The sequence below is a fragment of the Ochotona curzoniae genome, unplaced genomic scaffold, assembly GCF_017591425.1.
Source record: "Ochotona curzoniae isolate NIBS_2020 unplaced genomic scaffold, NIBS_Ocur_1.0 scaffold_2453, whole genome shotgun sequence".
NCBI classification, from domain to species: Eukaryota; Metazoa; Chordata; class Mammalia; order Lagomorpha; family Ochotonidae; genus Ochotona; species Ochotona curzoniae.
Window position 1 is genome coordinate 32640210 of NW_024467094.1, and position 21167 is coordinate 32661376.

General features: G+C 46.7%; 1 protein-coding gene and 1 non-coding gene across 29 annotated transcripts in view; both read left to right on the top strand.

Moving 5' to 3' along the window:
- The first annotated feature begins 2114 nt into the window (after nucleotides 1–2114).
- The window catches only part of LOC121170445 (V-type proton ATPase 116 kDa subunit a1), a 51692-nt gene continuing 32639 nt past the window's right edge, over nucleotides 2115–21167 (top strand). For 17 of the 28 annotated variants that reach the window (XM_041001644.1, XM_041001646.1, XM_041001658.1 and 14 more), the window contains exons 1-5: nucleotides 2149–2237; nucleotides 4297–4458; nucleotides 12899–12977; nucleotides 17071–17168; nucleotides 17707–17835. In XM_041001644.1, coding sequence (XP_040857578.1) covers nucleotides 4342–4458; nucleotides 12899–12977; nucleotides 17071–17168; nucleotides 17707–17835 — 423 coding nt within the window. In that variant the 5' untranslated portion in view covers nucleotides 2149–2237; nucleotides 4297–4341. Of the gene's footprint in view, nucleotides 2238–3268; nucleotides 3481–4296; nucleotides 4459–12898; nucleotides 12978–17070; nucleotides 17169–17706; nucleotides 17836–21167 lie in introns of those variants that run through there. The other 11 variants (XM_041001654.1, XM_041001656.1, XM_041001673.1 and 8 more) reach the window with 5 other exon arrangements.
- LOC121170556 lies at nucleotides 4884–4986 on the top strand. The gene has a single exon (XR_005885984.1). It is a non-coding gene; the product is annotated as a U6 spliceosomal RNA (small nuclear RNA).

A 21167-nucleotide genomic window follows, 5' to 3' on the forward strand; every position in this document is an offset into this window, starting at 1 on the left:
CACAACTGCATCACTGGCTAAGCCCCTTAGGGAATACAAATGTCTTCTAGAGCAGCATTTCAAAATTCATCTTGGTGGACACAGGCCTCCATTTTCTATCATCTACTAAATTAGGGTAATAGCATCTGTCACTGAGTGTTGTGGTGAGGATTAAGTGGGTAGGTAGTTCCTGCCTACCAAGCCCTTAGCAGAGCAGCCTAACAGCAGTATTCATCCTCATCCCCAGCTCTGCCTTTTCATGACTGGGATTTGACTTCTCATTGGCCTGTGAGTTCCTCTAGGGTAGAAATGGGTCTGTTTCTTATTCTAATCCCTAGCTTCTAGAACCATTTGTGCCTGGCACATAGTAAGCCCTGGTTTAAATGGCTATTTTAAATGTCATTTCATTAAAAACAAGAAAGATTTATTTTTATCTGAAAGGCAGATTTACAGGACAAACCAGAGAGAGATATACCATCCGCTGGTTTAGTTCCCAAATGGCCACAGTGGCAGGAACCTGGAGCCTTCTTCAGGTCTCCCACGCAGGTGTAGGGGCCCAAGGCCTTGGATCGTCCTCCTCTGCTTCCCCAGGCACATTAGCAACGGACTGGATAGGAATAAAGCAGCAACCAGGACATGAACTGGTACCTGGTGATTCTTCAGGATGCTAGCACGGGAGTGGAGACTGAACCTGCTACTCTCCTGTGTCGGCCCTTGAAAGTTCATTTCTAAGCTTTGGGGGGAAAAAGGGATTGGGAAGGTAGATCCCAGTCCCATACACAGACGTTTAAGCCTGACTGCAGACAAGAGTGCAGATGTAGAGAACAGAAGGAAAAGAAGTAGGGTACTGGAGAGAGGGCATCAGTAAGAGGAACAGCAAGGGCAGACTTTCAGGAAAGCCACTAGAAGATTTCAAAGGAGCTTACCGGGGCCCAGAGGGAAGGCTGTCTGAAACGTAGTGTGAAAACCATGTGGTTAGCAGGCAGCTGACTCTGAGGGTACTCTTTATTTTTTTACTCAAAGGAAGGAAATGACAAGCATTGTGAAACTGCTTTCTAAAACTTGGCAGGTTTTCAAATGTGGTTGTCTGATTTGCCTGAGAAAGTTGAGAGGAAAAAGGAGGTAAGGGTTTGGGTTCTCTAAGGTATGAAAGGGGGAAAAAAAAAAAAAGGACAATCAAATTATCTCCATTCACAGCATGAGATACAATGGCTATTTTTACCCTTCTTTCCTAGGCTGGCTAAGCAGCGTGGTGATGTTTTTTGTCAAGGAGACAAAATTAGTTAGCATGAGATTCTTCTTAAAAAAATGAAAAATTTCTCCTTATCCTTGAATCTCATAGGGGTTCTACCATCCAGAGAGACAGAACAACTAGTTTTGCGAGTTTTTCCTGATATGGTTCTAGTTATTACCAAGAAGTTCCCACTTTAACCTTCTTAAAAAAGGTGATAAAAAGTATCAATATATTTGAGAAAGACGTTTTAAAAATATCCAAAGCATCACTTTTGCAATAAGAAATGTGGTATTGTAATACCAAATTTGAAGAATCGAAAACCTTTAAGTGGCTAAAAGGGCCACAGGTATTACCACCAAGCAAGAGAAAAATTTACTTCTGTAACCTATGGTCTTTGGGGTGGGGGTGGGAGTTCTTGTTGCTGGAGAAAAACAGATCATGGAGAGTCGCTGGAAGGGACGAGGCACGCGCCTCGTTAAAGACTGGGCTCACGTGATCCCCCTAAGCCACGGGCTGGAGCTCATGGGTTTTCACTTTTTTTAGAGAAATGAGGAGAAAGTCTGTCAAAACGGGCCAGCACTATGCGCATTTTCCAGCGCCTACAGGTCTTAGGTCGTTTCATGAAGGTATCGCCCCTTTCATCCTACTACTTCTCCAGGAGACAAAGTCGTGAATCCCCAAGTTAGGACAATGAGGAAACAGAACGACCTTGCCCTTCGGCAGCACGGACTCTGAGCTGTTCGAGCCAGTCCCACAACCCCAAGCCTGCCCCGCCAGCGGCCAAGATGGCGTCAGCACGCCGGGCCCCGCCCACGCTCCGCCGCCCCGCACTGCGGCCACCCAGGCCAGGCCGCCTCCCATTGGCGGACTGCGATGAGGTCATCGCGGGGCGGGGCCCGGCGGCTGCGCGGGGGCGGGGCTCTGGTGACGCACGCACGTCGAGGCGCTGCTGCTGCTGGAGCCGCGGAGCTGTGGGCTTGTCTGCGGCGGCTCTCTGTGGCGGCGGTTGGGCCGGTGCCGGGAGGTGAGCCGGGGGATGTAGGGACAGCTCGGCAGGCAGCACCTTCGAGTGACTCAGGAAACTCTGGTCACCCCGTCACTCGTTAAAGGAATTAGCAGGCGTCTCAAATCGGTGGGAGAAAATAGGGGTTCACCTCCTCTTGAGGACCCCTCCTGTGGGCAGAAAATTCAGAGGTTCTGTGCCCTATAGAGGCCTTATTTTCACCCATGGAAGGGAAAAGCAGAAGGACTGAGGGTTACTGGGGAGGCAGAATTTGGGGAGACTTTCTAGAGGGACTCCCAATTTCGGTGATACCCGCCACGTACGAAGAGGGAGGTGTACTTGGGTCCAGAGAATTCCTGTTTGCTCTCTGGGTGGCAGGTGAATCATTCCCTGATGGGAGGTTAGGAATGAGTGACAGATGATCCCAGAGGCTGGCGGTGGGGGAGGGGACAGGGAGGCGCTGCGGGTGGGCCCCATCTTATGTAGTCTTGCTGATTGTTCGGATTTCATGTTGTGACTCCCCCATTCCTCCCAGAACAGCTTTGGCTTGGTTTTTTGTTTGGCTGCAGTGGTCTGGAGATGTTTTGGGAGACCTAGTCATTAGAGGGTGGGAGCGGGGAGGGACTCATGACAGACTATCATTGTCAGCCCCCAAAGGATGCTGACGAGGCGAGCTGTCCTGTGTTGAGCGGTTGTGGAGTCTCTCTGCTTGGTGCAGGTGAGGCAGGTGGGGCTGGAAACAGCTGATTCGGATGCACACAGGTCGCCAAGTCAGGGAGTCTCCGGGGCAATGCTTGTTTGTAAGCAGGTTGTCCTTGCTGCCCTGGATATGCAGTACGTGAAGGTTTTGTCCTTCTGAGTTTCTAAGATGTCTCCCAGCCTTCTCGTGGAGCCTATCTTCCTTTGAGGTCAGGCTCACCTGTCTCTGTTGAAGCTGGGGGGACCCTAGGATGCTTCAAAGCCTGAGCGTTTTGTTGCATCTATATTCTGTGCAGTCTGCCCTGCAGAAGGTGATTGAGAAGAAATAATCGCGTTTCAGGACCACTGATAGCGCCAGCCGCTTTTCCTACAGGCGGCAGTGGAGACTCGATCGAGATGTTTAGTGGCTTCACGCATGAGAGGATGTGACAGATGGAAGCCTGCGATTAACCTAGAAGATGGGCAGGACAAGCAGACAGCTGCGCGGGTGGAAGGCTTGTTCTCCCTGCCTTGCTGAAACTGCTTTGTCATTGCCAGTGTGTTGCTTTGAAATTGATTCTAATATGTAAGCTGGTTCCTCCTTGAATATACTCCTTGTTTATTGGGTTCTGTAGGTGTGTGTGAGGGTGAGGGTGTTTTCTGGGGCATCTGGAAGGTTAAGCCCTTTCGTGGGACTGTAGCTTTAGGGTAATGTTGCAACTCTGTTAGAAATTATATTGCCAAGAAACGGGAGAAGAGGGATGCTGACCCCATTTTGTAAGAGGTTCTTTTGTTTGTTTCCTGTACAAGCAATGAAGAGTGGGCAGTGTGAACATCACTGCCTCAGAGAACGTGTCCACAGTATTGAAAAAGCTGTGTGCTGCCCTGCTCCTGTCGCTATCCCTATCTTTTTTTAAATTGTGAATTTTATGGTACAGTTCCACAGGGTCTTAGATTTCCTTATCCCCTCCCCAAATTCCCACCGCCCGACTGATTTTCCCCATATTGTTACAATAATATAGTCCTTCATAAGCAGTCATAAGTCCATCAGTCTGTTATTTAAGTGTGCCCTGACATTGCTGGTACAGACAATGTCAGACAGTCTAGCATCTATCCCTATCTTTAATCTATAATGTTGTTGGTTTCCTAAAATATTGTCATTTGATCGCAGTGTTGACTGCAAAGGAAATTACTTTTAATCTGCACTGAGAAGGGCAGAATTCAGTAACTGCCTTTGTAACACACACAGAGTTGCTGGTTTCCACTTGTCTAAATGGGATGTCAGACCTGCTGCTAAAGACCTGGCAGCCTGAGGTGGAAAAGCTAAAATGCCAAAGGCAGGAGCCTGCTGGGAATGTTGTTTCAGCTCAACCAAATCCTGTCCTTTGCTCCCCTGCCCCAGGTTGGAGAGAAGTCCTGGCTCTCGGTGGAGTGGACTGTCGCCACCATGGGGGAGCTCTTCCGCAGCGAGGAGATGACGCTGGCGCAGCTCTTCCTACAGTCCGAGGCGGCTTACTGCTGCGTCAGTGAGTTAGGGGAGCTCGGCAAGGTGCAGTTTCGTGATGTAAGTAGTGGTGTGGTTGCTTCTTGCTGGCCACTGAACCCTTGGTTTTCTCACCCTGCCCAGTTGCCTTGTAATGACTGATGTGGTTTTTATTTGCAGTAGTAATTTTATAAAACACTGGCCTTTCCGCCCTTCAGGCTGCCTCTGGAGTGTTTGTGCTGGCCTTTCCGTGCTTTGGCCAGCCCTACCCCTCTGAGAACCACACCAACCACTCCGAGGCCTGAAGAGGCTGCCTGACCAACCTGCTCAGGGCCTTTTGACACTTTAACACTCACTGTTGAATGTTTGAAGGGATTGTTGAAGTTTAGGATTTGTGTGTGTGAAAAGTATGAGGCATTTCTACAGCTATGTGGAAGTAAGGAGGTAGTGAATGGCCGTTTTGCAGCATTTTCTTAGGCAGTTGAAGAAGATGCTGAGTTGCTTGCTTGCTTTGGCAGTACACATACTAAAACTGGAACACTACAGGGAAGATTAGCATGACCCTGAATAATAATGAATATGTGAAACATTAAAAAAAAAGATATTGAAAGAAAATGAACAGGCTAAGAGTAAAACTGTGCTACGTGAGATGTGTGGCCTGATTAAAAGGCACAGTGTGTGTTGCTGAATGAAGGAGGTAGTTAGCAGTTTGCTGGTGTGCTGACCAGAATCCTCTCATTAGTCTCGAAGCTCCATATACTTCTGTTTCACAACATTATTATGTTACAGCTTTGTTTTTGCTTTTTTATTTTATTTTTAAGATTTTATTTTTTATTGGAAAGTCAGATATACAGAGAAGGGGAGAGACAGAGGGGAAGATCTTTTATCCATTGGTTCACTCCTCAGGCAACCACAATGACTGGAGTTGTGCCGATCTGAAGCCAGGAGTCAGGAGCCTCCTCCAGGTCTCCCATGCTGGTGCAGGGTCCCAAGGCTTTGGGCCGTCCTCGATTGCCCTCCCAGGCCACAAGCAGGGAGCTGATTGGGAAGCGGGGCTGCCCGGATTAGAACTGGTGCCCATATGGGATCCTGGCGCCTATAAGGCAAGGACTTTAGGTACTAAGTTTCCACACCAGGTCCTATTTATTTATTTATTTATTTTAAAAAGGTTGTCTTTTTATTGGAAAGGCAGATTTACAGAGAGAGAAAGAGACAGAAAGATCTGTCCACTGGTTCAATCCCCAACTGGGCACAATGGCCAGAGCTAAGTGGATCTAAAGCCAGAACTCAGGAGCTTTTTCTGGGTCTCCCCCTGTGGATGTGGGGTCCCAAGGCATTGGACCATCCTCTACTGATTTCCCAAGCTATAAGTGGGCTGCTGGATAGGAAGTGGAGTAGGCAAGACATGAACTGGCACCTATATGGGATCCCATTGTTTGGAAATGGAGGATTAAGCAATTGAGCCAATGTGCCAGCCCCTAGTTTGCTTTGTAGAAAAACATATATCTTAATGGGATGGCTGATATTGTATTTAAAAAAAGATTCCTTTATTTGAAAGGCAAAGTTACTGAAAGAGAGAGTGAGGGAGAGATCTTACATAACCTGATTCGCTGCCCAAATGGCTGCAATGATGAGAGCTGGGCTATTCTGAAGCCAGGAGATTTTTCCAGGTCTCTGACATGGGTGTGGGGCCCTTGACCCAAGAATGTGGGTGATCTTCCATGCTTTCCCAGTTCTAGAAACTGGATTGGACATGGAGCAGCTGGAACTTGACCTGGTGCTCAGATGGCACACCAGCACCACTGGCAGTGGCTTTACTGCTGTGCTGCAGTACCAGCTCTGTGGCTGCAACTTTACATTCATCAGCAGGAGGAGTTGGTTGAAGTCTTTCTTCTCCAGTGTGCGCTAAGCACGAGAAGACAAGGGCTGTCTCTGCTTTTGCTCAGTACTGTGTCTTGGGTGCTCCCACACAAGGCCTTGAATCAGTATTTGTTGGGATGATTGAATGGATGAAAGAGGAACCATGGTTGGGAGGGGGTTTGTCCATGTCAGCCTTTGTTAATGAGCAGCTTTTCAGGAACTTCCCAGTCCGAGAATTGCATAAATGTAATTGCATGACTGGTCTCATCCTTGTTCTCTGTAAACCATTTTGTCACAGCTGTGTTCAAGTGTTGTCCTCCGTGATGCTTTCCTTTGTGAAAACTCGTTGCGTCTTCCACTGGCTTCTCTCTGATCTCCACTCTCTTCCCCAGGTGTCCGTGTCCCCAGGTCAGCTTTTCCTTTTTCATCCATGTTGGTGATCTCACGAGTCTTCCTTTTTATCGAGCAGGCTGCCTCATCTCTTACCTCTTGCCCTGACCTCATGGTTTCTGTCCCTGTCACTACAGCCCTTTCTGCTTGCTGACGCTCAGCAATTCCACCCTGCTATTCCAGCTCAGCTTGTTAAGTTCTGACATTGTGTCATTGCACACACTGTTTCTTCATCATGACTTCCCAAACATGAGCCAATGCATTGAGATTTTCCTAGCTTTCCAGGCTTGAAACCTGAGTCAAGCCTATTGCCTTTCACTTGCAATTCTTTATCTGGTGCCATTGGTGTCTCCTTGCTGTCCAGCCTTCTTTCTCTTTTACTTATGCCATGTTTTCAATCATATAGAATAAGTGTGGGGAACAGGGCTAGGTGTTCACTTCACACAGCAGGTCTTTTTTTTTTTAAAAAAAAGATTATTTTAGGATTCATTATATGAAAGGAAAAGAGAGACACACACACATCTTCAATCTGCTGATTTACTCCCCAAATGGCCACAATGGCTAGAAGCTGGGCTGGCCTGAAGCTAAGAGCCAGGAGTTCCTTCTGGACCATCCATGTGGGTTTAGGAGCCCAAATACTTGAGCCATCATCTGCTGCTTTCCCAGGCTTATTATCAGGGAGCTGGGCTGGGCTGGAAGTGGAGCAGCCAGAACTCAAACCAATACCCATATAGGGTGCCGGCATTGCAAGTGGCAGTGCCCATAAGCCAGAGCACCTGCTCCCAGATCTGCTTCTCATCCAGCTTCTTACTAGTATGCACCCTTGGAGGCAGTAGATGATTGATCACTCAGGTAATTTGAATTGTTGGCTGTTCAGCCGTGTTCATTAGCCTGGCCAAACCCTGGGTATTGAAGTTATTTTGGGAGTGAATCAGCAGATGGAAGGTTGATCTCTCTGTTATTGACTTTCAAATAAAGGAAATAATTTTTTTAGAGGCCAGTGTTATGGTACAATGGGTTGAGTTGCTGTGGCTGAATCCCAAATAGGTACTAGTTTAAGTCCTAGCTGCTCTGTTTCCAACCCAGTTCCTTGTTAATGCACCTGGGAAAGCGATGGAGCATGGTTGGCTCAAGTTCTTGGATCCCCTCACTAATGGGGGAGATCCAGAGGGAATTCTGGCTTCTGCCAGGCGTAGCCCCAGACATTGCAACCATATAAGGGTGAAAGATGTCATCCCCTCTTTGTAACTCTTTTTAAAAAAAAAAAAAAGATTTATTTATTTATTTATCTATTACAAAGTCAGATATACAGAGAGGAGGAAATACAGAGAGGAAGATCTTCCATCCAATGATTCACTCCCCAAGTGAGCGCAACGGCCGGTGCTGCGCTGATCCGAAGCCAGGAGCCAGGAACTTCTTCCAGGTCTCCCACGCAGGTGCAGGGTGCCAAGGCTTTGGGGCCATCCTCTGCTGTTCTCCCAGGCCACAAACAGGGAGCTGGATGGGAAGTGGGGCTGCTGGGATACGAACTGGCGCCCATATGGGATCCCAACACGTTCAGCGCAGCTCAAGTACTTGGATCCTTTTCATTCACACAAGAGATTCAGATGGACTTTGTGGTTCTTGGCTTCTGCCTGGGCTCAACCCTAGCTGCTGTGGGCATTTCAGCAGTGAACCAATCAGTAGGTGGAAGCCTTTTCTGTTAATCTAACATTAAAATAAACTAATCTTTTAAAGAGACCAAGTTAAAAGATAAGAATATATATATATTTTTTTTAAATGGGGGTTGGTTTTGTGATGTAGCAGGTAAAGCTACAGCCTGCAACACCGCACCATCCCAATTCAAGACCTAGGTGTTCTGTATTTGATCTCCACTTCCAGTTCCCTGCTAATAGCCTAGAAAAGCAGCAGAAAAGGGCCCAAGTGGTTGGGCCCCTACACCAACTGGGAGATCCAGAGACCACTCCAAACTCCAGGCTTCAAGCCTGGCCCAGCCCTGGTCATTGCAGCCATTTGGGCAGATAGAAGAGCTTGTTCTCTCTTTCTGTAACTTTTAAATAGGTAAATATCTTTAAAAGTTAATAAATGAAATATGACTTATTTAACAAATAAAATATGATTAAAAAAAACCAGGAGTCCAGCAGCCCATACCAAGGTACCTGAATTGATCCCTGATTCAAATCTCCTGTCGATCTCCTGGGAGGTGGCTGTGATGACTCAAGCTGTTGGCTTCCTACCGCCCACATCGAAGGCCTGAATTGAGTTACTGACTCTCAGCTTCAGCCCAACCCAAGCCTGGCTGATGTCGGCATTTGAGGAATGAACCAGGGAGTGAAGTAGCCTCTTGAATTGCAAAGGTTTTCTAAAAATAGAATGTACACTTCAGTATTTTGTTTTAAATAAAGATTTACTTATTTATTTGAAAGAGTTATGGGAAGAGAGGAAGAGACAGGAGGGAAAGAGATCTTCCATCTGCTGGTTCACTCCCCAGATGATTACAGCGGCTGAAGCTGGACCAGCTTGAAGCCAGGAGCCAGGACCTTGTTCTAGGTCTCCAGCATGGATTGCAGGGACCTGAGCCCTTGGACCATCCTCACAACTTTTCCCAGGCCATTAACAGGGAGTTGGTTATGGGATCATAGGCAACAGCTTTGCCTACTACTACGCTGGACCCAGTATTTTTGTTTGTTTTTTAAGATTTATTTACTTATTTTGAAAGAGAAAGGGAGAGACAGAGAAAGATCAATCTTTCATCCACTGGTTTACTCTCCAGATGGCTGCAATGGCCTGTTCTGACCTAGGCTGAAGTCAGGAGCTAGGAATTTCAGCCCGGTCTCCCACAGAGGTGGCAGAGCCCCAGCACTTGGGCTGTCTTCTGTTACTTTCTCAGTTCATTGACAGCTGAATAGAAAGTAAGGCAGCTCGGACTCAGACACCTGCCATATGGGATGATAGCTTTGTAGGCAGTGGTTTTAATCTGCTTTGCCACAACAGGAGTTGCACTTCAGGGTATCTTTAGAATGCTTAAAGATGCAATCATACCACAACCAGTCTCAGAGCCTTTTTTTTTTTTTTAAAGATTTATTTATTTGTTGGAAAGTCAGATATACAGAGAGGAGGAGAGACAGAGAGGAAGATCTTCTGTCCGATGATTCACTCCCCAAGTGAGCACAATGGCAGATGCTATGCCGATCCAGAGCCAGGAGCCTCTTCCGGGTATCCCACACGGGAGCAGGGTCCCAAAGCTTTGGGCCATCCTTGACTGCTTTCCCAGGCCACAAGCAGGGAGCTGGATGGGAAGTGGAGCTGCCAGGATTAGAACCGGCTCTCATATGGGATCCCGGGGCGTTCAAGGCGAGGACTTTAGCTGCTAGGCCGCAGCGCCAGGCCCTCTCAGAGCCTTTTTAAACTCTTTCGCATTACCAGTTGTTTCCTCCCCGCCTGGCACATTCACTCTGTGGCCCTGCCCTCTGCGTTGGCTTAGCTGTCCGTGCAGTCCCTTGATGCAGGCGTGTGCTGTGTAGTCTTCTGTGACCTTTCTCTCACATACCACTGTGCTTTCAAATGTCTATCAGTATCTTTTTGGGAGTTTTTGAAATAGGAAATCCTGTAACAGATTAAAGTGATTGGTTTGGGTTTAATGTAGTTCCCTGCCAAAGGTAGCACTGTGAATTCCAGAGTGAAAGTCAGAGAGGAATGCTTCCACTTCCCCCGTGGGACCTGGGCCCTCGACCCGGTCTGGTTGTTCCCCTTCCCTGTTCAGTCATAGCAACCCCCATCTGTACCAGGAGGTCGAGCTTTTGCTTGGTTGTTTTAGGCTTTCCCATGCCCTGCCGACCAGTAGGGGCTGCTGCCGTCAGGAGTGGAACCTGCCACAGCCGCCATTTGGATGAGGGCCTGCCTGATGACTGCCTCCAGGATGGTCAGCTCGCTCTTTGGGGCTGCTTGATTCCACTGGCTGTGCCTTTTATCCCCCCAAATTGAATATAATTAATACAGCAAAAATCTGCCATTCAGTGATTTGTAGTATATTCACAAAGTTGTGCAATCTTCTCTGCTCTTTTTTATTTATTTAAAATATTATTTTTACTGGAAAGGCAAATTTACAGAGAGGAGAGACAGAGAGAAACATCTTCCATCTACTGGTTTACTTCCCAAATGGAGCAGCAGATGGAGCTGAGCAACAGATGGAGCTGGGTTGCCAGTGCTTGAAAGGGAAGGATTAACCAGTTGAACTATTGTGCCAGCTGCTGTTTTTGTTTGTTTTTATAGATTGATTTATTTATTTGAGAGACATTTGTTGGGGAGGGAGAGAAGTCTTTCTCTTGTTGTTTTTTGAAGATTTATTTGTTTTGATTGGAAAGGCAGATCAGATTTACAGAGAGGAGAGACAGAAAGATTTTTCATCCACTGGTTCATTCCCCAAATGGTTACAACAGCCAGAGGCCGAAGCTGAGCCAGTCCAGAGTCAGGAACCAGGAGCTTCCTCTTGGTCTCTCATGTGGGTGCAGTCTTAAAGCATTGGGCCATTCTTGACTTCTTTCCCAGGCCAGAAGCAAGGAGCTGGATGGGAAGTGGAGCAGCTGGGACACAAACTGGCACCCATATGGGATCTTTGCACCTGAAGGTAAAGGATTAGCTAATTGAGCTGTTGCACTGGTCCTAAGAGAAATCTTTCATCTGCTAGCTACTACTTAAGTGGCCACATCAGGCAGAACTGGGCACGTCTGAAGCCAGCACCATACTTGCTACACCATGGTGCCAGCCCCCCTAGTTCCAGTCCATTTCATCACCCCAATACGACGCCTTGTACCCATTAGCAGTCACTAACCATCTTCCCCTCCTTTGCCCCTGGCAACCATTCGTCTTCCTTCTGTCTCTACAGACTCACCTGTTCTGAGCATCCCATACACACAGGACATGAGTCGTGGTCTTTTGTATCTGATGTCTTCCCTTCAGCGTGTTCTTCCCAAGGATCCTGTGTGCTGCTGCCTCATTCCTGTCTATTCTGTTGTGTGGCTGCAGTCTTCTGTTGGCTCTCATCTGCAAGGCTTCTACCTTTTGGGTTTCTGTGGTTATTAAGGGCTTGTTTTCAGATCTTTTGGGCACATAGCCAGGGCTGGAATGGCTGAGTCGTGTGAATCCTGCTGTGTCAACCCTTTCAGGGACCACCAGGCTTCACACTGTGTTCTGTTCCTGTCAGCATGTGTTAGAGTTCTGACTTCTTTGTATCCTTCCCAGTACTTGTAATTTTCCTTGTTTTAAAAAATATTAGTGCAGTTGAGAAAGCATCATTATATACATGTTCATCGTCTAGAGTGACGTTTTGAGATAGGTACATGAGGCAGAAAGATAGAATCAAGCCAACTAACAGGTGCACCAACTCACTTAGCATTTTTGTGGTAAGACATTTGAAATGTCCTCTCTGTGTCGTTTGGAAAGGATACCATACATTATTGACTGCTGTCAGTCTGCTGTGCAGGAACGCTCAGGCCCTTTGTGTCTGGAACTTTGTGCCCTTTGACCAACAGCTTGTAATCTCTCCACTCCCACCCCTTGCCCTCTGCCAGCCTCTGCCAGCCAGCCTCTGTCCTCTGCCAGCCAGCCTCTGCCCTCTGCCAGCCTCTGCCAGCCAGCCTCTGCTCTCTGCTTGTACGAGTTCAACTTCTTACAGTATTTGTTTAACATTTTTCTTTAGAGAGACAGAGAGAGTGTATGTGTCCATGAGGTAGCGCAGGCTCCCACCTGCTGGTTCAGGCCCAAAAGCCATTCTGTTCCTCTTCCTTCTCTGTTATACTGCAAGCTTCTCCCTGAATGGGAATTTGTTTTATTTATTTATTTTTCAACACCCCAGGATGTCTGTAACATTGCTTTGTACATTGCTTGTGGTGTGTAAGTGAAAAACCAGCAGCCTTGAGAAAATAAAGTCCCCACCTGGGACAGGACACAGGGAAGTTTGCCTTCTGTCTCTTGTGCTCAGGGCAAGATAAGAGAAGGGAAACCCCATAGAACTGCTGTGATGTCCTTGGCCCAGGGGCTGGTGCTCTCAAGCTCTGGAAGCTCTGAGCCTGCTTGTCTGCCCCCAGGTGCCCTGTTTCAGGCTCAAGGGAGGAGGCTTGAGGGAGGCACATGATGCAGAAGGCGGTTATTGTTAGTGTTACAATCTCTATTGACACAACGCTGTTTTCATCTTGCAGGAAACACTTGAAGTAGAGGAACCAGAGTCAGCATTTGAATGTTTGATATTCTGGTGTTTTTTTTTTTTTTTCAGTTGAACCCGGATGTGAATGTTTTCCAGCGAAAATTTGTGAATGAAGTGAGAAGATGTGAAGAAATGGATCGGAAGCTCCGTACGTGTGATTTGTTCTTGTGTGGTATTCTGTAATGAATTGTTGGTGTTAGAACAGATATCTTAATAAAGGAAGAATCAAGGAAGGAGAAGATGAAAAGAAGAACAGTCTTGTGATTCTAATGTTGAGGTGATTTTCTGGTGTACAAATGGACTTTGTAGTGTTGTGGCTGGTGGGATACTGGGTATAAACCTTGTTTGATACAACAGGCTGCAAGATGAAACCACTGTGGGACCTTAGCCATATAACTGAGCTCTGAGACAGCACAGGGCAGTCAGTGTCAGCACAGTCACCTCTCTCTCCCTTCTCCCCCACCTCACCCCACTCTTTTTAACATGCATTTTATTGGGGCCGGCATTGGTGATGCAGCATGCTAATCCTCCACCTGCAAGTGCTGGCATCCCATATGTACACCTGTTCTTGTTCTGACTGCTCCATTTCTGATCCAGCTCCCTGCTGATGGACTGGGAAGGCAGTAGAGGATGGCCCAAAGCTTTGGGCCGCCGCACCCACAGGGGAGACCTGGAAAAAACTTCTGGGTCTCAGCTTCAAATTAGCCCAGCTTTTTCCATGGCAACCATTTGGGGAGTAAACCAGCAGATAGAACAGGAAGATGTCTCTCTCCCTGTTAGCTTTTTCTATAAACTCAAAATGCCAGACACAATCAGCAAGCCACACGAGAGGTCTTTATTTCCAAATAGCTGTGAGGCAGGGAGAAAGTGACAGAAGAGCAGAAAGAAACTGAGCAGAAGGGGAGAAGAGAGACAAAAGAGCAGAGCAGAGGACAAGGAGGGGAGAGAGGCAGACAGCATGTGGTGGAGAGACCAGAACAAAGGGAAGAGGCACCTTTACAGCCTGGAGGTGGGCATGGGCAGGTGCAGCTATAGGGGACCAGGCTCAATGCTGCAGGGGATTGGTGGGCCTGAAAGTCACTAAGCTTGCTTAGACAAGTGGGCCTTCAGGGGGCTGAGACCGAGGAGGCTTATGATAAACAGGCATTTGAGGTGGGCTGAGTCCAGGATGGCGGGGTCAATTTTCCAGGCCTGTTCCTTACACTTCCTGTCTGTTTGTAACTCAGACTTGTAAGTAAGAGAAATCGTTAAAATTAATTTTATTGATTTCGAAAGTCAGAGTTGTAGAAAGACAGGGAGAGAAAGACATCTTCCATTTGCTGATTCACTCCCCAATTGACCTCAGTGGCCAGTGGTGGGCCAGGCCAAAGTCAGAGGTCAAGAGAATTTCATCCAGATCCGCCACACTTGGGTCATCTTCCCTGCTTTTCCTAGATCACTGACAGGGAGCTGGGTCAAAAATAGAGCAGCTAGGACATGAACCAGCGGTCATTTGGGATGTTTTGGAGGCAGCAGCACCATTGGAGGCAACAGCACCAGAGTCATCTTTTTTTTTTTTTTTTTTTAAGTTTTATTGGAAAGTCAGCTATATAGAAAGAAGGAAAGAGAGAGGAAGATCTTCTGTCCGATGATTCACTCCCCAAGTAGCCACAATGGCTGGAGCTGAGCCAATCCAAAGCCAGGAGCTGAGAGCTTCTTCCTGGTCTCCTACATGGATGCAGGGTCCCAAGGCTTTGGGCCATCCTCGACTGCTTTCCCAGGCCACAAGCAGGGAGCTGGATGGGAAGCAGAGCTGCCGAGATTAGAACCAGCACCTATGTGGGATCCCAGCACATGCAAGGCAAGGACTTTAGCCGGTGGCCATGGCACTGGGCCCCAGAGCCATCTTTTAATCTGAGCTATATATGAGGGAGGAAACTGCCATTGGTTAAGGTCCTATTGGAGGTTAAAGTGCTTTTATACTTTGTTTTATTCATTCCCCACAGCATTTCTTCAAGAATGCACCCCCCCCCCATCATCTCCCTACCCTCCCACCCTCGCTGGCTTAACAGACTAATTTTCCGCCTGCAAGAACTAGCATCCCATATAGGTACTGGTTTGTGCTCCAGCTGCTCCACTTCCCATTCAGCTCCTTGTTTATGGGAAAGTAGCAGAAAAGGATGGGCCAGAGCCATGGAACCCTGCACCTATGTGGGAAACCCAAAAGAAGATTCTGGCTCCTGGCTTTAGATTGGCTCAGCTCCAGCTGGTGCAGTTATTTGGGGAGTGAACCAGCAGATGGAAGATGTTTCTGTCTCTCCTTCTCTTTGTGACTCTGCATTTCCAATAAAAACAAGTAAATCTTTAAAGAAATCTGATTAAAGGAAGAAGGAAGGAAAAAGAAGAAAAAACAAAGGTGCTTGAGGCTGAAAAGCAGATTAAATCTGTATAGGCAATTAAGACTCAGCTGCTCCACTTCCAGTCTAGCTCCTTGCTAATGAGCCTGGGAAATCAGGGGAGGATGACTTAAGGGCTTGGGCCCCTGTCTCCAATGTGGCAGACCTGGAAGAAACTCCTGGCTTCAGCCTGGCTCACTCCTGGCCATTGCAGCCACCCGGAGAATGAACCAAGAGGTGGGAAGCCTCTTTCTCTCTCTCTCTCTTTGTCCTTCTCTGTAACTTCACATTTCAAATAAATAAAATATACATATATTTTTTTGATTAAAAAAAAAAAGAATGAAGGTGCTACCTCCCTTGTTAACTATGGAATCTGCAAGAGGTTTGGGGCCCTACCCAGGAGCATGAGCAGCTGGGAGGGAATCAGCTGGGAGCTAGCTGCACTGTCTGGCTCTCAGCCCCCTGGCTTGGCTGCTCTGCTAAGGCAGCCTCCAGGTAGCTCACAGTGGATCTGGCCTCCACCTAAAACATGTGAGGTGTTTCAGGTGATGTGTGTTTAAGATTTATTTTTATTTGAAAGGCTGAGTTAGAGACAAAGATCTCTGTCTCCAAATGGCTACAATGGCCAGAGCTGATCCAGGTTGAAGCCAGGTGCTTGGAACTCCATCCAGATCTTTCACAGGGATGGCCGGAGCCCAGGCACTTGGGCCATTTCTTGCTACCTTCCCAGTGCAAGTAGCAGGAAGCTGAATTGGAAGAACAGCAGGCAGCAGCCAAGACTCAAACCAGCACTCATATAGGATACTGGCATCACAAGTGACAGTTTAACTCCCTGTACCGCAAACCCAGCCCCTGGTGCTTTGTTATTTATTTGTTTGTTTAGAAAAAATAAATAGGAAAAAAACATAAACAGAAAAAGAAACTTTCCATCTGTTAACTACTCCCCCCCTCCAAATGTCAGCAATTGGCAGAACTGTGCCAAAACAAAACTGGGAGTCGGGAACTTAATCTGGGAATCCCACATGTACAGTGGGAAGCCAAGCATCTGAGCCATTGGCTTCTGAGGAGACATCTCAACAGGAGCGGGATCAGAAATGGAGCTGAGGCTCTAACTCAGGCGCTCTGATAGGGGACGCCCGTGTTCCCACCGGAGTCCTCTCTGCTGGGCCAGGCGCCTGTGCCTTCCTGGTGTTACAGGAGCCTCAGTCTCACTAAATATTTTGTTGAACTTGGTTTCCAGTAGCTCTGCTTCGCTAACAGTGTCTGTAACCAGCCTCGCTGTGATTTGGGGTGGCAGCTGCAGAGGGTGGAGAACTAAAGCAGCAGAGGGAAGGAAGGCAGCACGGGGTAGCTGCCCTCTCTGGGCTTGCTTTACAGAGTGTGCGATGGCAGAGGGGGGATGTGGAGGGAAACAGTTGTTTCCACAAGAAAGGTTTTTCTTGGGCCCTGACGTTGGCTCAATGGCTAAATTCTCCGTTTGCGCGTACCACGATCCCATATGGGCATCAGTTCATGTCCTGGCTGCTTCACTTCCCATCCAGAATCTTGCTCATGGCCTGAAAAGCAGTCGAGGCCTAAAGCCTCAGGACCTTGTACCTGCGTGGGACACCCGAAAAGAAAGGTCCTGGCTTTGATTGGCTCAGCTCTGGCTGTTGCAGCTATTTGGGGAGTGAACCAGCAGATGAAAGATGGTCCTCTCTGTCTCTGCTCTCCATAAATCTGATCTGCCTTTTTAATCTTAAAAAAAATTTTTTTTTTTATAAACTGTAGCCAGATTTTGAAACTTGCCACCCTCTCCCCCCACTAAATACTAACACTTTCAGGCATGGGCAGCTTCTTCTGAATGTTTGGTTTCTGTTGTTTCAGGATTTGTTGAGAAAGAAATCAGAAAAGCTAACATCCCAATCATGGACACAGGCGAAAACCCCGAGGTGCCCTTCCCAAGGGACATGATTGACTTGGAGGTAAGTCATGCTCCTGCGAGGGCCGCATGTCTCTCCATTCTGACACCCACATCCCTCGCCTGAGCGGGGGACAGTTGGGAAATTCTTGCTGGACTTGTCAGCGTAGTCCGTTAACTGCACATTTTTTGTGCTTGGGACTGAAATGGATTCTCTCTAATTTTTTTAAGGCAAATAATATCTTGAAGAGTGCCATATTGGTTCATTGAAACTTTCATATAAATGTGAATCTGTCTAGCAGTTTATTAATTTCACAGAGTAAATGAGTAGCCAATGGGTCTTTTGATCATTATTCTATCCATTTGAAATTCCGAGAAATTGGCCACACACACAGTAGGATCTATAGACAAAGCAGGAATATTTGAAGTTTAAAAAAAATAGCATGTGGAAAATTGTGCATCGGCAGCAGAGCCTCTGCTGGGTGGTGGAGCATCTTTGAACTGTCAGCAGGTTAGCAGTTCAGTGGGACAAATTCCGTTTACATCTCTGCAAAGAAGTATCCTATGCTTCACCTGAGTTTATGCATTTCCTTTCTTTCTAGGCCAATTTTGAGAAGATTGAAAATGAGCTGAAAGAAATCAACACGAACCAGGAAGCGCTGAAGAGAAACTTCCTGGAACTAACTGAATTAAAATTTATACTTCGAAAAACTCAGCAGTTTTTTGATGAGGTCAGACTATTGTTTCTTTTAGTATTTAAGCAGTTGATACCAGCTACACTTACACAAGTGGGCCATATTTTTATTCCAGTAATTATTTTTAATTTGCTAGTTTGGAAGCAGTATCATTTTTGCACCCTATTTTAGTTAAAGAAATGTCAGATTATGTTCCATTTTTCATGCAGTACACAGTCAGCCCATGGTTTCACATTTTCTGCAATTTTTCATCTCAAGATGGGGAAAGGAACCTTAAAGTAATTGTGTAAGCAGGGCTGAAATACATAAAGTTACCTTTCTGTGTTGGGTATTGTAAGGTAAGTATATGCTTTCGGTTAAAGCGGAAGAAACAAGTGTGGTGATATACCAAAGCATAACGAAGGTTGAATTTCCAGGCCTTTTATCATCAAATTTTTATTTATATATCATTCTCTGTGTTTATCTACCCTTGGGTAGATTTTCCAGAACTTTGGATAGCACAATGTCACACAGAGTTTTCAAGACTTTTTCATTCTGTCACATGGAAAGACATGGTGGTATGTTTCAATTTTTACACAAAACAACTGCGTACTCTTACAGGGAGGAAATGTTTTTATAAGCTCATGGGTCACAAACATAGGCAGCTTAAACTGCCATGTGACAGCTTGCTGGGATGACCCCATGGGAAGGATTTGGCGGCAGAATGTTTCATTCTAATTAAAGCCCAGGAGAAATCTTAGCTCTCACCCTTGGTGTGGCTTTTCTGGTGGCCTAAAATGCCGGTTTCTCTCTCTCTCTTTTTATGTTTACTTATTTATTGGAAAGGTAGGTTCAGAGAGAGAGTGGTCTTCATCTTGCTGATTGACTTTCCAATGAATACAATGGCCGGGGCCAGGCCAAAGCCATGAGCCAGGAGCTTTGCACTGGTTTTCCGCATAGGTGCAGAACTCCAAGAATTTGGGTCAACTTCCATTGCTTTCCCAAGCACATTAGCTGGAAGCTGAGTTCAAAGTGGAGAACCTGGGACTATCCCGTATGGGATGCCAGTGCCACAGGTGGCAAATTTACATAGTGTACCACATTACCAGTCCTGAGGTCACTCTTTCTGTCAGATGTTTTTGCTAGAATATTAGCAACATCTGACACATGTGAGATTGTTCTAGTCACTGTGTAGTTCTATAAGATTCATTTCCTTTACCTAACAGCAACAACAAACTTGGCAAAACATTTGAATGCAGAGGACTCATTTATTTTGTGTCTGATGTATTCTTGGTTTTGATTTCTGTCTTTTGAGAAGAGACCAATTCTCCTTTGGTTCTCTAGGCTGGAGCTGGGCTTCTCCACCCTGTAAGGCTCCTGCTAGAAACGCACCTGCTGAAGCGGACACCTTGAGGATGGCACCCAGCAGCCTGACTAAGGGGATGCTGAGGGGGTGCTAGTTAGAAAAGCAGTGGGCGAGGGAGAGTCTGCTGCAGCTGTGGTGCATTCCTCAGGAGGCAAGGATTTGGCTTGGAAAAGCTGAGCTGATTAAAAATATTAGCTGGAGCTAGGAAGGGGAAAGGCTCCTGTGAATCTAAGCCCGAGGTCCTTCCAAGAATCAGAGATCTGCCGTGGCTACGCAGCTTGCTTATTGGGTGGGGAATTCTGAGACTGGTGCTCACTTCTCTGACCAGTCCCTTGGCTCACCGCGCTGCAGGTAGTGGGGCAGTGGGACCAGTTCTTTCCGAGTGTTTGGGGTCTTTTGCCACAGACATGGCTTTTTTTTTAATGCCATGTCTTTTTTTGTCTTTTTTTTTTTTTAAGATTTATTTATTTTATTGCAAAGTCAGATATACAGAGAGGAGGAGAGACAGAGGAAGATCTTCCATCTGCTGATTCACTCCCCAAGCGGCCACAATGGCCAGAGTTGCACCGATGCCAGGAGCCCAGAGCTTCTTCTGGGTCTCTCACACAGGTGCAGGGTCCCAAGGCTTTGAACTGTTCTCTACTGCTTTCCCAGGCCACAAGCAGGGAGCTGAATGGGAAGTGGGACTGCCGGACTTAGAACCCACGTCCATATGGGATCCCTGCGCATGCAAGGCAAGGACTTTAACCACTAGGTTACCATTTTAGGCCCAGTTCTTTTTAAAAATATATACATATATTTATTTATTTGAAAGAGTTACACAGAGAGAGAGATATAATCTTTTATTTACTGGTTCACTCTCCAAGATGGCCACAGTACCCAGGGCTAGGCTGATCTGAATGAAGCCAGGAGCTTTATTCTGGTCTTCCATGTGGGTGGCCCAAACTCCTGGACCATCCTCCAGCTGGATGGAAGTGGAGCAGCTGGGACACAAACCTGTGCCCAGACAGTATGCTGGCATCCAAGGGGACAGCTTTACCTGCTACACCACAGTGGCAGTCTGCAAATGTTGGATTTCTAAATGAGCTCAAGCTATTGCCCACAGATCCAGCATAAACCTTGCCTCTTGGTCAAAACTTGGCTACTTTTAGCATCATTTGGAACTTAATTCTGTTCTCAACTGCTTTCCCCTCTTCTGACATGCCCATTGGTTCCCTGTATGGGTGTTACCATGATTGTATAAACATGTCTTTCATGACCTGAGTCTACAGATTGGAGTGAATCTCTTGTTCTTGGTCTTTTTAGGAGAAAATTCTCAATGAAAACTGACATGTGGGCTCCCTTAAATGAAATGTTTTTCATTTTTATGAGATAATTTTTAAATAAAGTAAAATTAAAATAAGAGGAACCAGTCCCAAAGATGATAGACAATTTTAAGCCTTGCAGGTTATGAAAGTAAGCATCTTTATTTATTTGAGGTAGACTCTGGGTCTTCATGACATTGCATGCCCCACCTGGGGTGAGCTGTTCTTCTCATATTTACTTAAACTTTTTTAAATTTAATCTCTGAAAGTGTGGGTATTTCGAGCCCTGGGCTGTGGGTGCTTCTCCCTCCCCTTCTGTCTTCCTGGCCCCCTCACGGCGCCTCAGGAAGTGGGCCAGCCAGAGCCACTTTGCCTCTCCTCTCCAGATGCACTGTCAGCTCTTTGCTGCTTCTTGGCACTGGCCCTGGACACAGTTGTGTTCCTGGCACGGACCTGGCCCTGTGCTGCAGAACAGTGCCTGCCATGGCCATGGATGAGGCTTCCAGAATGCTCACTCCACCCTCACAGCGAAAGACAAGGAAACCAGAAGACACTTAAATATCTGAAACCTAGGGTTTTTCATGAAAATTATCTCCATGCCAGAAAGTGTGATGTTTACAAATGACCTAAAACACTACCAGTTTTATATCTTTTTTTCTTTCTTCTCGTTTGGTGAATCTAATCCATACTTTCAGTTGGCAGAAAATGGCCAAATCCAA